This window comes from Melopsittacus undulatus, chromosome Z, assembly GCF_012275295.1.
Source record: "Melopsittacus undulatus isolate bMelUnd1 chromosome Z, bMelUnd1.mat.Z, whole genome shotgun sequence".
Lineage (NCBI taxonomy): Eukaryota > Metazoa > Chordata > Aves > Psittaciformes > Psittaculidae > Melopsittacus > Melopsittacus undulatus.
The window spans coordinates 35,105,665-35,119,892 of NC_047557.1; the positions used below are offsets into that span (position 1 = coordinate 35,105,665).

Consider the following 14,228-nt stretch of genomic DNA (forward strand, 5'->3'; position numbering starts at 1 on the left):
AAGGCTCAAAGACTTTCCATTCATATGTATGTGACCATAATTTCAAGAAAAAGAGGGTGAAGGATGAACAAGATTGAAAATACAAAGAGTGATCAGTTGAACCTACTGCTGAAGTTTCTTCCTAACTCTTCCGGCAATATTCTTACAATTTGCCATGGTGCTGTTAACACTTCATATTAAGGTGAATCATTGGTGACACCATGAAAACCAATGTAAAGGAGAGGGGCCACAACTGGAAAAATCCCAAGTATTCAGGTCACTTCCATGTGGTGTTTTGTGGATCTCTGCCTGTCCTTGTTCAGATAGAAACATAACTCAGGGAAGAAAGCACATACAATACCACAATAAAGCAATAGAAATGAAACGGCTTAGACAGGAGTTCGAGGCTGACTGAGCACAAACACCTCTGCTCCTGTGAAAGTTACTGGAAACAACCTTAATAGTGGAATGAGATCACTGGTAGATGTATTCTAAGATTTCCTACTAAATCAGGCTTCTAATGTAATCATTATTAAATGATTAGATGAATCATTGAAGCATGATTTTTTTATGCATGCCTTTCTTTATGATTTATTTCTCATCCTTCCTTTATTGTCCTTTCATCTTTCTTTCTGTTCCCTTTTCTTTCTGCTCTTGCTTACCTCTCCAGAACATAGCCACTTAATTTTTTTATCGTCCGTCTTTTGGGAAAATATTTTTTTATTTTATTTCTGAAAATACTCTCATTTATTCCTGATTTAATTAAGCTTGCTATCTTCTTTACCCTGACTGATTTTGTTTGCTTTTTAGTTTCTTTTGCACTTCTGTATTTTTTAATTGCCACCATAACTTTGATGCCATTTTTGAAAGCCAGACACTTCATTAAAATGCAGTTGCTTGTACTGAACAGTCAGCCAGTCTGCTGATTATAGTTTTATAGTGAGTTGAAACAGAAGGCATCAAGAAATTCAGATGCTGAAAAGCATGATCTGGTGGCACTCAAGGGTAGTGAGAAAGCTTACAAAACATATTTACTGTATGTCAAAAAAATGTTATCCTTTTGTAGCTGTTTCTCGGGCAAAATAAGTACTATGACATTTGCCTGATTCCCCTGTGTCTGTTTCTACACTTGTATGCCACAAAGTGAAACATACTCAGCAACAAGAACTGTCTCTTGATACACAGAAAATTAAGAGCAAGCACTTGTTTTGGCTCCAGACTGCTAGTGTTATGTTTTGCTGCAGAAATGTGTACAAGGTTGAATTTTGACTAGTGAAATCAGGACACGAAAGTGTGAGCTACTAATGTGTTGTAAGCAGAAATACTACAAGCAGCTAAGTCAGGCCTTTGCGAAAAGGAAGGTAGATGAATTTGTAGCTGCCCCACTGTAGCACACACAGTAATGCAGGTAGAAACACTGCGTCAGCTTTGCTGGCTATAGGATGTAGCTGGCAAAATTTGAAGTCAAGTGCTGTTAATTAATTCACTCTCTGCAGGCCATTCACATTCTGTACTTGCAAAAATTCGCTAAAGCACATCATCAAACAAATTTGTTCTTCTGTGTTTGCTGTCTGTGTTTTCATCAATTATGATAATTGTATGCTTTCTTTTGATCTGCATTTGTGCATCTGAAATAAAATACCAAGGCTAAAATGCAATTGAAAACTGTACTGAAGTAGAGTTTCCCCAAATCCCCATAAAAACCAAGAACAATTTCAGAGGTTGTTGGACATCATGTTCAGGAATATAGGCTTTATTTAATATTGCTTTCAAGCATTTAAAACATATAGGGCACCATAGTTTATTCTTGGATTAAATTCCAGTTTAGTCTGAAGTTTTCTTCAGAGCAAGGCTTGCTCAACTTGCTATCAGTCTGGTACCTGAGAATTTTAAGATAGGCTTTGGGGAATTAAAGTTTTTTCTACCTGAGTTGGAGCACGTGTTGAACATGTTATCTTGGAAGTGTTCTGGGCTTTCTCTGTCCAAGTGACTTCAAGGGAAGCTTTGACTTAAAGTTCGGGGCAGAGCATTGTCTCTGGTGTACAAGCAGAAGACAAGAAAGTCAGACCAACAATACTTTATTTCTTTGCTCTAAAAATAATAGATGAAAACCAAAGCATAGAATCATAGAATCATAGCCATAAACTTAGTTAGTGTCCTTCAAATACATTGTAGGTAGTTCATAGAAATCTGAGGAGTGCATTCCTCTCTGTGTAATCAAACTATTGCATGTTTGTAACCTCTGTCACTTGCCTGCTTCAGCTTCCAGAGCTAAACTCAGCATGATCAACACTATGTCAAAAATTCGAGGCCAGGAGAAGGGACCAGGTTATCCTCAGGCTGAAGCCTTGCTGGCAGATGCGATGCTGAAATTTGGACGAGAGCTTGGAGAAGAATGCAATTTTGGTAACTTTATTACTTCCCTTTCCATAATAATGCAATAAAAATTGTAGTAACATTTAATATAACTTTCATTATTGAAGTGTTGTGCTCTTACAAAGATCAGCTTCTGCAAGAAGCATCAGAGTTATGCTTCATCAGACTTCTCCTTTAAGGAGAAACTAGGACTAGGCTTGTTGAATATCTTTTGTGGATTTGGACTAGAGATTTTTTTATTGTAGATGAAAGTAAAGTTGTTTCCATTTGGACCCATATCCGTATAGGCTTTAGGCACTCTGTCATGGGCTATGCTACTAGCGATGTATTGGGATTAAAAACGTATGTGTTCAGAAATGGTAATGTCTATGCATGTTTACAATAAAACCCTTTGTCCTCAGAATCCTTATAATAAATGTTGTCATTACAGGCAAAGAATAAAGGCTGATATATTTTTAATAGACTTAGACCTTTTTTCTGATGAAATTCTACACTTCAAGGCACTAGTGAATACTCCTGTCTTACCTATCAACCACTCCTCCCTCCAAGCCTTGGATAAGTTTATAGCTGCCCAAGTTAGAAATGTTAAACTGAGACTTACCACTGTGTTCTTCAACAGTAGAGGTCCAACTAAAAACGATGACATACATGATTGGATCCTTTGTCTTTCTGTCCTATTTGTGTGAGCTTTTCTCACACAAATTTCTGTGGCCAAATTTTTATACAGCAACACACAGAAACTTCAAGTCTGTAAAAATTCCATTTCCTATTTAAATCTTCATAACGTGTTGCTCCTGATATAAAGACATCTGCGGTGGAAAAAATATTTTCCTGTTTGTTTTATGTAATTTGCTAGTTAGCTTGGCAGATGTAGGTTGATTTGTGCTAAAGACTACTGATTTTTTATTGTTTGCCTCACATTTGCTAAATTTCAAACACATTTTTAAAGAGAAAATGAAGACATGATAGAGTTTAGTTTTTGCAAATCACTGTATATCCCCTATTTTCATGTCCTTAACTAATAGCAGCTATTGTGGCTTTTTGTCACTCTTCATCTTGGTCTGGCAAGCTTTCTAGTTTTGCAGTGCACTGCTGGTATCCCCTGCTTGAGAGACAAAACTCCTGATTTCTCACATTTCTAGGTTTTAAGACCCTTTGTATTCTTTGAAAATGTGGGGGGTTTTCCCCACCAGCCTACACCTCAAACCAAGAGGGTATTTTTGAGCCTCTTGCTTTTGTTTTTATGCAGAGGACATAAATTTGTGCAGAGTGGCCTTCATTGAAGGCATTTATGGCCTTCAATACTGGAGGAAAACTCAGAAAGCATCTAATTGCTCCTGAAGGTTATGAATTTGAGTAGGTGAATGAAATCAACAGTTTCATTAAAAAAAAAGCTTTCGTTAAATAATTTCGTGAAATTGTTAAGAATTTTTATATTTGATATTGTCACCAGTCTCACTGATAGAAACAGGAAGACCTAAACTTGAATTAGAGCTGTTTTCCTCTTCAGCTTCAGCGTCTGGTGATGGCAATGCTGGAGGAAATACAGATAATTCTGTTTCAGCATGTTTGCTTCACCAGAGTGAGGAATGAATAGAATACAACACAACCCCTCCATGGGGTGTGGAGAAAGCTGTCTTGATGCAGCATAGATCCTCAAGTTCAACTATGTTGCAAGGCATTAACTCTGGGGGCTGCTGATTTTTTAAAATACATGTTGTCCTTTCAGACGGTATATTATTTGAGAATTGGTATGACTCAGTTTCATTCTAAGGTGGTTTGTAAATTTATTTTGAAACAAGCTGAACATATATTCTTTCAGGACCAGCACTTGCAGATGTCGGAGAAGCTATGAAGGAGCTTTCTGAGGTCAAGGACTCTCTTGACATGGAAGTGAAACAAAACTTCATTGACCCACTTCAGAATCTCCATGACAAAGATCTTAGAGAAATACAGGTATTGTCCTCAACGTGGCATTTTAATAACACTGAATGTGCAGACTGTGATGTTAGTTGTGTGGTTTAAAATGGGCTTTCAGAATTAGAGATGATCTGATTATAATGTCTTTTGACTTGAGTTTTACTTTTCAGTTCTGTTGCAAAACTGCTTTCAATAGAGTTTTATTTTAAACATGTTGGGAAAAAAACATAGTGTTCAGGTAATTGTGCATCAGAGTTAAAAAGCTATAAACTCGTATATATACTATACAGATTGCAGTTGCAGTTACACATTCTGCGTGGCCTTTTTTTAATGTTAGCAGCACACCATAACTTCTTAAATGATATGTAAAATGACCTATTTCATTGATCTGTATTTTTTCCCTGTGGGGAAACATTGATACACAGCAAACAGCACATGCTTGCAAATGTTAGTGAACTACCTGATTACAATGCAGTATAAGAGAGTTGGGGAACATCCTTTATTCTTTGCTTGTATTTGTGTTCTTGTTTTTCAGCATCACCTAAAGAAAATGGAGGGTCGACGCCTAGATTTCGATTACAAGAAGAAAAGACAGGGCAAGCTCCCTGATGAAGAACTTCGCCAGGCTCTGGAGAAATTTGATGAATCAAAAGAAATTGCTGAGTCAAGCATGTTCAACCTTTTGGAGATGGATGTGAGATCCCTTGTCAATCTTTGAGCTGAATCTGAAAAAGAGCAGTGAGGCAATCTAAAGCAGTCTATTAAATACTTCACAACACAGATTCCTGTCACTATACAATAGGGAAGCACTTGCTTCCTTGTTTGACTCAATGAAAGGCTCTGAAGCTATAGTAATGTACAGCATGCACATGTAGCGCTTTTACAGGTAGCTGAATTTTATAGGTAGCTGAGCTAAAGAACATAAATCCTTTGTAGCATCATTTGTGCTTCCTGTGTAGTGTTAGTTAAAAAACAATATAACTTCCTTCTTAGAGCTGTATAAATATAAGTCATGACTTTTACTTAGTTGTGGTTTTAAGGTTTGAGCCAAGATACTTGCTCAGGTGTGTGGGCTCCTGAGAGGATTGGTTAAGATCGGAGATGATGAACTTGCATCCACATGGTCTCTGCTGTAATCAGTTGCAATAGTGAATAGGAAAGCTGAAGTTAATATGACTGTGCAAATCTGACTCTGCAGCTTGGTTTTTGCTTACAGACTCATTTAGGATTGAACAACTATTAGGTATTTTAAATCTTCTGTTTATAATTAATGTTCAAATTATAAAATCAAGAAAGAAGAAAAATTTATTTCTTTTGGCAGAAAAAAATATTTCAGCTGAAATCTGTGTTATAGAATACCTGGTCAAAAGAAACTCAGTTTAAGTATTTCTATTGAAGTAAATGATTTTATTTATTTAAAGTTCAAATATACACCTAATTTAATTCTTCATTACCAGATTGTGGTAGAGGGGCCATGACAAACCTGAAAATACTTGCATGCTAGAAATTAAATGTAGCTGTGCTGAAATGAAAGAAGTATACCAAGATTGTAGTTTTAATCCTTGTAGTAACATCCAGTGCTGTGGGGTCAGATAGTGCTGGCCTGCATGATACCATTGCTGCATTGTGTATTTTGGAAACTGCTAGCAGTTGCATTCCCACACAAAAGTTTGGATGTTTCTTCCCTCATGAAGTAGAATACTATCTGCCTTCACTTACAAATCCTTTGTATCCAATAGTATGTAGTATCTTCATGTTTTGGTTTGCTTCGCAGGCCAGAAGCATGACCATAGCCACTCTGGGTTTGTGCCCTCAAAGGTAGGGAGGGAAAAGGTGTATTGTGCTCTCATTACAGTCCATTTTTACTTTCATAGTTTCTGCTGAATGAGGTAGGTCTGTAGGCTGCTGTTCATTGCAAATCTGCCATGGAGATCAGCAGCGGAGAAGAGCTGCAGTTACCATTCCAGATCAGGTCATAACCAGACACAGGTATGAATAAAGGCTGATATGTAACTATTTACAAACCGCAAATATGAAAATCAAGTTTTTAGAGAGATAAGTAAAACTGCCTTTTCAGTGTCACTGTGACAGTGGTCTTTACTTGCTTTTGCTGAGCTGTTAGTTCTCACCTAAGATCTGATGTTTTGTTGTCAATCCTCAGATTGAACAAGTGAGCCAGCTTTCTGCTCTTGTACAAGCCCAGCTGGAGTACCACAAGCAGGCCACACAGATCCTACAGCGAGTTACTTCTAAGCTGGAAGATAGGTAATGCACTTTGTGCAACTTTATTGATTGTTGGGTTGGGTATTTCTGTTTTACAGAGGCAGTAAACATATGAGTAAAATGCAAAGCTGTTGCCTTGTGCAACTTGATAACTGTATGTATATGAAAACAAGGATAATTTCATTAGGCAATTGGAAGCTGAGGTTTGTATGTTTTGGAGATACATACACTTCTGAGTATGACTGAATGAGAACTGTGTTCAGGAAAGCATGTCAGCTCAGAAAAGATGTGAAATGTGATTTAAATGAAAGCAAGTGCTTAAAAATATGGGAAGTCAGTGGGACTTTCAACTTCAGACTCCTTCCCATTCCTGCATGTATTCATAACATAGTCCTTCCAGGAGAAGATGTTAAAGATTGATTGTTACAACTACATGAACAACTTCCTGAGCCAGGTAGTGAGACCCCCATCAGTTGTCACCATATTGAATACTCTTTTTTTTCCAGCTTTCTTACCAGATCAAACATGATACAAGGCTCAACTGAATTTACCTCTTCCATGCCCTTTTCTGGAACTGCAAGTGCCATCTCAGAATTGATACAATATAATATCTTTCTAATAGAACTTTAGAATATTTTAGAACTTCTTGGGTTTTTTTCTATCCATAAAAACAGATTGTACCCCCCTTGAAGTGAGGAAAATAATGTTTGTAAGAGTTCATCAGCTTCCTACACACGTTCTTCAAAGAAACATAAAATCCAGGAAAGATTTGTTTAGTTCACATGCTTCTAGAAGACTCTTCCTTAAAGCTGCATATAATTCTCAAGAGAGATAATGTTCACATACTGTGTGAAGGCAGTTTTTTAATCATCCATGATTCCTTCCAGATTTCTGATGTCATTAGTGCAGATCTAGTTTCTGGTACTACTGGGTCTGTGCATGTTTATTTTCTTAGAGCACACAGCGTATAAAACCTCATCCAGTTCTAAGTCTTAACATTCCTTTGTGATTAGGAGCAACATTTGTTTTGTAGGTAGGCTGCCCAGAAGGCCGTTTCTGAAGTATTGCCTGAACAGCTCACAGAGTGATTTTCAGCACTTCCAAATGAATACTGCAATTCACTTTACAAAAGAATCCTTGGGAGCAGATGAGGTGTTCTGTAGTCCATAAGTTATTCCATACAGCGAACATACCTCTCTGCAACAGATTTCTCTTCCTGTACCAATTCAGATAATCTTTTGCCCTTTTGAAACTTGTGATAAATGTTCAGTATCTTTTCTTTAAGTTTCAGCTCTGAATCAGTTTAGCTTTTCAAGAACCTTACATCAGACTGCTGTCACAGATCAGCTGAAGTAAATCTTTTGCGTAAACTTACTGTACATCCCTAATTGTAAAGAGTCTGCTTGCAAAATAATCCACTGGACACAAACTAGAGCACTGTGATATGCTCATGGCAGGGATTAAGCAGGGATGTAGAGATGTTACTATGAGAACTACTTGTCTTTTCCTGCTGATGGTATGTAGATGGCAAAGAATGCATGGCCCTGGGTTTTGGGGGTTGTTTTTTTGACCAAAAAATAAATAATGCTTTGGTTTTAAGCCAGCCAAATTTCTTACTGTTCACTCTCAGTGATGTCTACAGCATCCAGATACTTTTTCCTACATACTTACTGAAAGATGTAAATGGAAGTTGTTTGTGCTGTTATTTGGCATGGACAATGTCTTGTAACTGCTAAGTTACCGTTGAAACTGACCTGTTTAATTTATCGTCCAAAAATTTTAAGAAAAAATGAGTTAGGCTGAGAAAAAAACATCAAAATTTTAAAAATGCACTCAGGTGTTCCTGAGCCCTTTAGATTAGGCTTTAAAACTTCCTTCAGGAACTGCAAGAATTTTCATTTATCTTCTGTGCATTAATAGAAGGTATAAAGTTCCTTAAAATGCCATGATTCCAGGAACTGGAACTTCAGAAACTTAGCAAACATTGGTAGACTTGCAATAAAATGAATAAAATCTGGAAGGTCAGTAAAGGCTTTTCCTTTTAAACTCTCCTTTTCATCAAGCAAAAGGAGGCCGCAATTTTCAAGACAGAGTTCTGTGACAGAGCAGCTAGGAAGCAGGAATGGTTTCCTTGGAGGTGTTTCTTAAGAAACATGGCTTATGCTGAGCTTTTGGGTAATTTTTAACAAATCAGTAGAACTGTTGCCTTCTAGTTCATATCTGGTGTTTGTTTCATTAGGTATAATAGTATTTCTTGCTTCAAAACTTTGCTGTTTTGAAAAAAGTAACTTCTGTTAATGAGTGAAACACAGCAAAGCCTTTTTATTTAAGTTTATTTTGAGAATTCATGTTAACTGTTAAAAACATTAATTTATGTTTCTACTATGCTTATGGTTTTGTTTGTAAACAAGAATAGTGATCTCTGGGGACTGACTAACATACATAATATTTTGGACAGTATGGAAATCCTTGTCATCAGCACCAGAACTGGTTAATTTAAAAGCAGATCTTTTCAATAGATAAATCAAAACGTGCTGCCAGCAGCAAGTCTAGGGCAGATCTAGAGAAGGTTAGAGAAACAAACTTGTGTTTTAAATATGGAGGTCTTAGCACAAGTGTTCTCCCATGTGCAGTATTAGAAATACATGTGGCAGTTGTTCTGCACAAGCTGCTCTGATTCTGTCATCACCCTGTCACTGAATTTTACTCTGAATCTGAATCTGAAAATGTACCCTTTCCTAGAAATTCTAGATTTCTCAATTAGAAAAATAAATTGAAATTAATGATGCATAGTCTTTTTATTTTGAGAGTCAGGAAAACTGGAGTTGTATACCTCTGTGAAACAAATATTCCAGATTATAAATTAACTAAATCTGCAGCTGAAGTCAGTACATCCCACACAGTCTCATAAAATGACAAGAGTTGGCATCAGCCAACTGAACAGTTAAGGCTTGCAAGGGATGGAAGCAAAAATCATGCTAAAAACTGGGGCAGAGATGTTTGTACAGCACTTCTCCAAGCACGGCTAATCGTGTAACAAGTTTTTGCCCATTAGTAGCTCTTTGTTATTGTCAGGCAAAAGGAAGCCAGGCAAAATGCTAAGTTCTTAGAGGGAAATTAAAATTAACAACCTCATGGCATAGTCACATCCGGTGGGTTTTTTTTGTAATTTAAACTAATGCTGTAAGCAAAAAATTACTCCAAATGCCCAAGCTTGTTTAGTCTGGATAAGCAGTGCATCAAAATTTCAGCCATGGAAATAAAGAAGTTTGGTGCATCTCATCTGTTAACAAGAAGCTAATTCTTCACACTTCATGTTTTGGCAGAATAAAAGAGGCATCATCTCAGCCCAGGAGAGAATACCAACCCAAACCCCGTATGAGCCTGGAGTTCACAACTGGTGATAATACTCAGCACAATGGAGGAATATCCCATGCCACTACACCTAAACCATCAGGTAAATGGCAGTAGCAATGTGAGGAGAAAAGCCAACCCTGAAGTTTTGCTACAATGCTGAAGTCCCATGCTTTTTTCTAGAGATAAGTTCTTAGTAAGAGATAATGAGAATGAAGATAGTATAGGAGAGAGCTGTTAGAAGTGTTGCTTCTTTGTTTCTTTTTGATGTGCTCACATCCTCAGGCAGGAGAACAGGAATGGATCATCCACTGCTTTAAATGTGTCTTTGCATGAAAAATTTCCTTAGTCCTAGAAGCTCAAAGAGATGCTGCCTCTACTTAAATTCACCTCAAAATATAGAGCTTTATAAAAAAAAAATCTAGGAAACCGGATAAACAACAGGAAGTTTTCTGTGAAAATGCAGAACCCTGAACCCTTCCAAAGCCCCTATAACCTTATCCTGCTTTTTAAAACCAGGTAGTACAACAGGAAGAGCCTGAAAGTGAAAATCACTAAAAAGGAAAACAAAGCTATCAAAGTTACTTTCTTTGCCCAACTGACAGGAGTGCAAGCAAGATTAAGCATTTATATGACTGTGCATAATTACTATCTTAAGGAAGTGTCTATTTCATATCAGCACATACTAAAAAAGCATTATTGTTTGTTTCTCACAGTAATGGTTTTTTCCTCCATGACATGGTGAGGGCTGTCCTCCGTACAGATCCTGACCTCAGTTATTCCAGTTTACTTCAGTAACAATTGCTAGCACACTTCACCTTACAAGACTGGATTTTTTTTCACTACATCTTTAATCGGGATTTCCTTCCTTCTAATCACATCCTGATGTCTGATGTTCTCCCAGATACAAGCAGAAACAATACCTCCATGTGGCACCCGCAGCTGGACGTTGTCTTAGATAATCATGCAAGTTCCTAGTAACCTCTGCTAATGACGAGGGTGATACAATGGAGATTCCTTGTACATGAGTGTGGGTTTGAGTCTTGCACGCTAAAGCTCTCCTCATACCACCAGTAATTGTTGCCTTCACTTACATGACACGCTGTAATGAACACTAGTCTGTGCTAAGGCAGGTCAGACTTAAGTTTCTGTGTGTCTGCAGCAGTCATGTTTTCCTCTTCAGAGAAATGTGTTTAACATTTTCTTCAAGGGGGTTCTTTCTTTTGAAGTGTTTAATAGTTTCAGACAAATGCCTTCTTTGAAATTCCTTTAAAATGTTTTTGGGTTGGTTCATTCAAAGCTGCAGTCTGGTCATTGGAATTTATTTGTTAAGGTCTTCTGAATTTCAGCTCCTAGCAACAGGGATACCAAACACACATTGTAAGGCTTGTTGATGCGAGCAAGATAGTCTTCATGACAAATAAAGCAAAATACACTTAAGTGATAGGTAAAAATATGAAAAAGATTTCACTACAGAATTTAATAAATTAAATCTGGTAATTGCTCTACTGAGATCTATAGAAGTGGAATATTTTTGTCCTAAAATAGCTCAGGCACAGGCTTTCTAGCCACAATGAGGTTGAAATGAATACGCAAGAAGTTAAAATCTGAAAGTTACTCATCCTGAAGCCAGCATACATGAAAAAGTTGAAACACTAACCATAGAGTTTCGGGGGTGGAGGGGATATTTATTAATTATATGTAATGTTTGAAAATTTAACCTAACTAATAACTTATCCATTAGCCATTCTAATGGGTTTATTTTCAGACGTTCATGAGCTAGCATATTAGAAAGCTTTTAATTTCAAACTTGTTTTGAATCTGCCCTGGTGGCCCTGCAATTAAGTGTTTTGTGGGGATGGGGAGAAAAGGTCTTTGAAAATCTCATATTAAAATTCAGAGGAATAGGAGCATATATAGTGGCTTACAGTGTAACTGTACATTTTTAATAAAAGGACAAGGACACAGTTACAACTTTGTTGTCGTTTTAAGCTGTCCCTTAAGCAACTTACCTGAGGTAAATAGACAAAGCATCTCTGTGCCAGTAAAGCTGGAAATATATTAGGGCTTTTGTTTCTCTCTCTCTTTTTTTTTTTTAATTTATTCCATACTGCTTGTGGCCATGCTTTTAGGTGTGTCTTGATTGTATCCTGGTTGTTTCAGGATTCTCAGACATCTAGTAGTAGTCACATATGAAAACTAAAGACTGCAAAAGCTGATAGCTGTCTCCTAATGAAGTTTAGTGGTTGAAATTTAGATGTTACCAGGGAATGTGTGACATCAGAAACAGCAACACCTGTAGTAGATACAGTGGTAAAAACTATACAACTGTTGAGATTTTTAAGCACATTTTTATTTTGTGTTTCTTCTCCACAGGTGTTCACATGGATCAGCCATGCTGCCGAGCTCTGTATGACTTTGAACCAGAAAACGAAGGGGAGCTGGGATTTAAAGAGGGTGATATCATTACCCTCACTAACCAGATTGATGAAAACTGGTATGAGGGGATGCTTCATGGCCAGTCAGGTTTCTTCCCCATCAATTATGTTGATATTCTAGTTCCATTGCCCAATTAGGATGGCTGATCCACTACTTGCGACCCAGATAGTTGTGCAGTACCACTGCTTTAAAAATGCTGCTTCTTACACCTTACAAGTGAAAACTGCAGTGGTTAGAGTTACTGATTCCCACTGAGCATCGTTGGTTTGTGTGTTGTCATACTACATGGTGGTGATGCGTGGTATCTTCTGAGCCAGCATAGTGTGGGTTAGTTTATTGGCCATGCTGGCCTGGTGGTAACCAGAGACATTATGGAGTTGAACCTGGTAAGATGATGGCAAAACGGGTAACTCATAGTGAGGTAGCAGGAAGTTTTGGGAAGATAATGCCTATCACCATTGTATTACTTTTCAGTCTTAGCTCTCTATAAAAAGAAGAGTTCTTGCTGTTTGATCTTTCCCTTCCTAATGATACAGTTCACACGGGTCTAACAGTATTGTATCTTCCAACCAAATCGGCTTGTTCTCACAGAGATGGCATAAATGTAGACCTGGTTTCTCAGAAAGTGAACCACTGTACTGTGTGTTCTGCTGCTTTCTGCTCATTCTTATAGTCTTAATTATTGTTAAAAGGCCTATTTCCATCCACTGATAAACTGTAAACCATAAAATGGGGATTCCTGTAGTAAAAACCTTGGACACAAACCACCTGAATTTGCCCTTCAGGTACTTAGAGCATGCTCACCAAAATGCCAGTAAGAGGGCAAGATGGGGAATAAAACTGGCATTTGTTAACTGTTTCTTGTCAAGTCTTGGCACAAAATGATGCTGCTTAAGCACCACATATCCTTTGTAAACTCATTCACTGAGGAATACAATAACCAACCAAACATGACACTCACTTAATTCGTTTCTACCATGTGTTCTTCGAACATCATTTGTGCACATTCTCTCCTCAATGAGGACTAAATGAAGCGTGTTACCTTTTTGAGTTGACCAATTAAAGACATGTGGCCGTATATGCAAAAGCATTTCCCCCCATATGTTTAGTTGGTTCTCTTGTGTTCCTCCTTCCTGCACTTTGTGTGTACAGTGCTGTGCCTAGCTTCTTGGCATTCTTTTGGTAATGGTTGCAGAAGTTCTGTTAGTTTAGTTATCCAGAGTTCTATTTATCTAAATTGTACAGTCTCTTCCAGAAGTTTAATGTGCTGCTTAAAGTGTGCCACTTCAGTACTGGATGATGTGAAGTGAATACAATTCCCTACTGCTTAGTGCATAAACTATATTATGGAAAGTATTGATATTTCAAATAAATGCTGAGAGAATAACTAGGATAAGGTTGTGGATTATTCCTTTGTTACTTTCAAATCTGTTGTGCTGACTTCAGCAAACAAAAATTCCTCATTTTGTGCAAATGTGAAAAATGCTTTTTTTGTCATTCAGTCAGTTAGAACTCATAACAGCCCTCCTGAACAGACACTGAGCACATAAAGTTAATGTCATGATGACCAGAATGCAGTCTTGTGGATGCAGTTTCTTTCTCGTTAAAGAATTCTGGTCTTCACAAACCCCCTAGTAAAGCGTAAAGTCACGGTAACTTAGAATTATTTTTCTTTCATATGACACAGCATTTTATTTTATATTATTTGTTGTACACATATTGTGGTGGGTTAGCCGTGGCAAAGAGCCAAACACCCACCCATCTGCTCACACGCTGTTCCTCCTTAGTGGAAGGGTAAGAAGGGTCGTGGGTTGAGATAATGACAGAGAGATTGTTTACCAATCACTGTCACTAGCAAAACAGACTTGACTTGGGGAAAACTAATTTATTACCAATTAAATTTATGTAAAAAGGCAAACATTAGAATCGCACCTTTT

General features: G+C 37.5%; 1 protein-coding gene across 3 annotated transcripts in view; it reads left to right on the plus strand.

Annotated features, from left to right (window-relative positions):
• Positions 1 to 13,687, plus strand: part of SH3GL2 (SH3 domain containing GRB2 like 2, endophilin A1) — a 90,765-nt gene extending 77,078 nt beyond the window's left edge. For all 3 annotated transcript variants that reach the window (XM_005154981.3, XM_034073227.1, XM_034073226.1), the window contains exons 4-9: positions 2,242 to 2,385; positions 4,178 to 4,311; positions 4,811 to 4,969; positions 6,437 to 6,540; positions 9,825 to 9,955; positions 12,229 to 13,687. In XM_005154981.3, the coding sequence (XP_005155038.1) occupies positions 2,242 to 2,385; positions 4,178 to 4,311; positions 4,811 to 4,969; positions 6,437 to 6,540; positions 9,825 to 9,955; positions 12,229 to 12,428 (872 nt within the window). In that variant the 3' untranslated portion in view covers positions 12,429 to 13,687. The remainder of the gene's footprint in view (positions 1 to 2,241; positions 2,386 to 4,177; positions 4,312 to 4,810; positions 4,970 to 6,436; positions 6,541 to 9,824; positions 9,956 to 12,228) is intronic.
• The last annotated feature ends 541 nt before the right edge of the window (positions 13,688 to 14,228 follow it).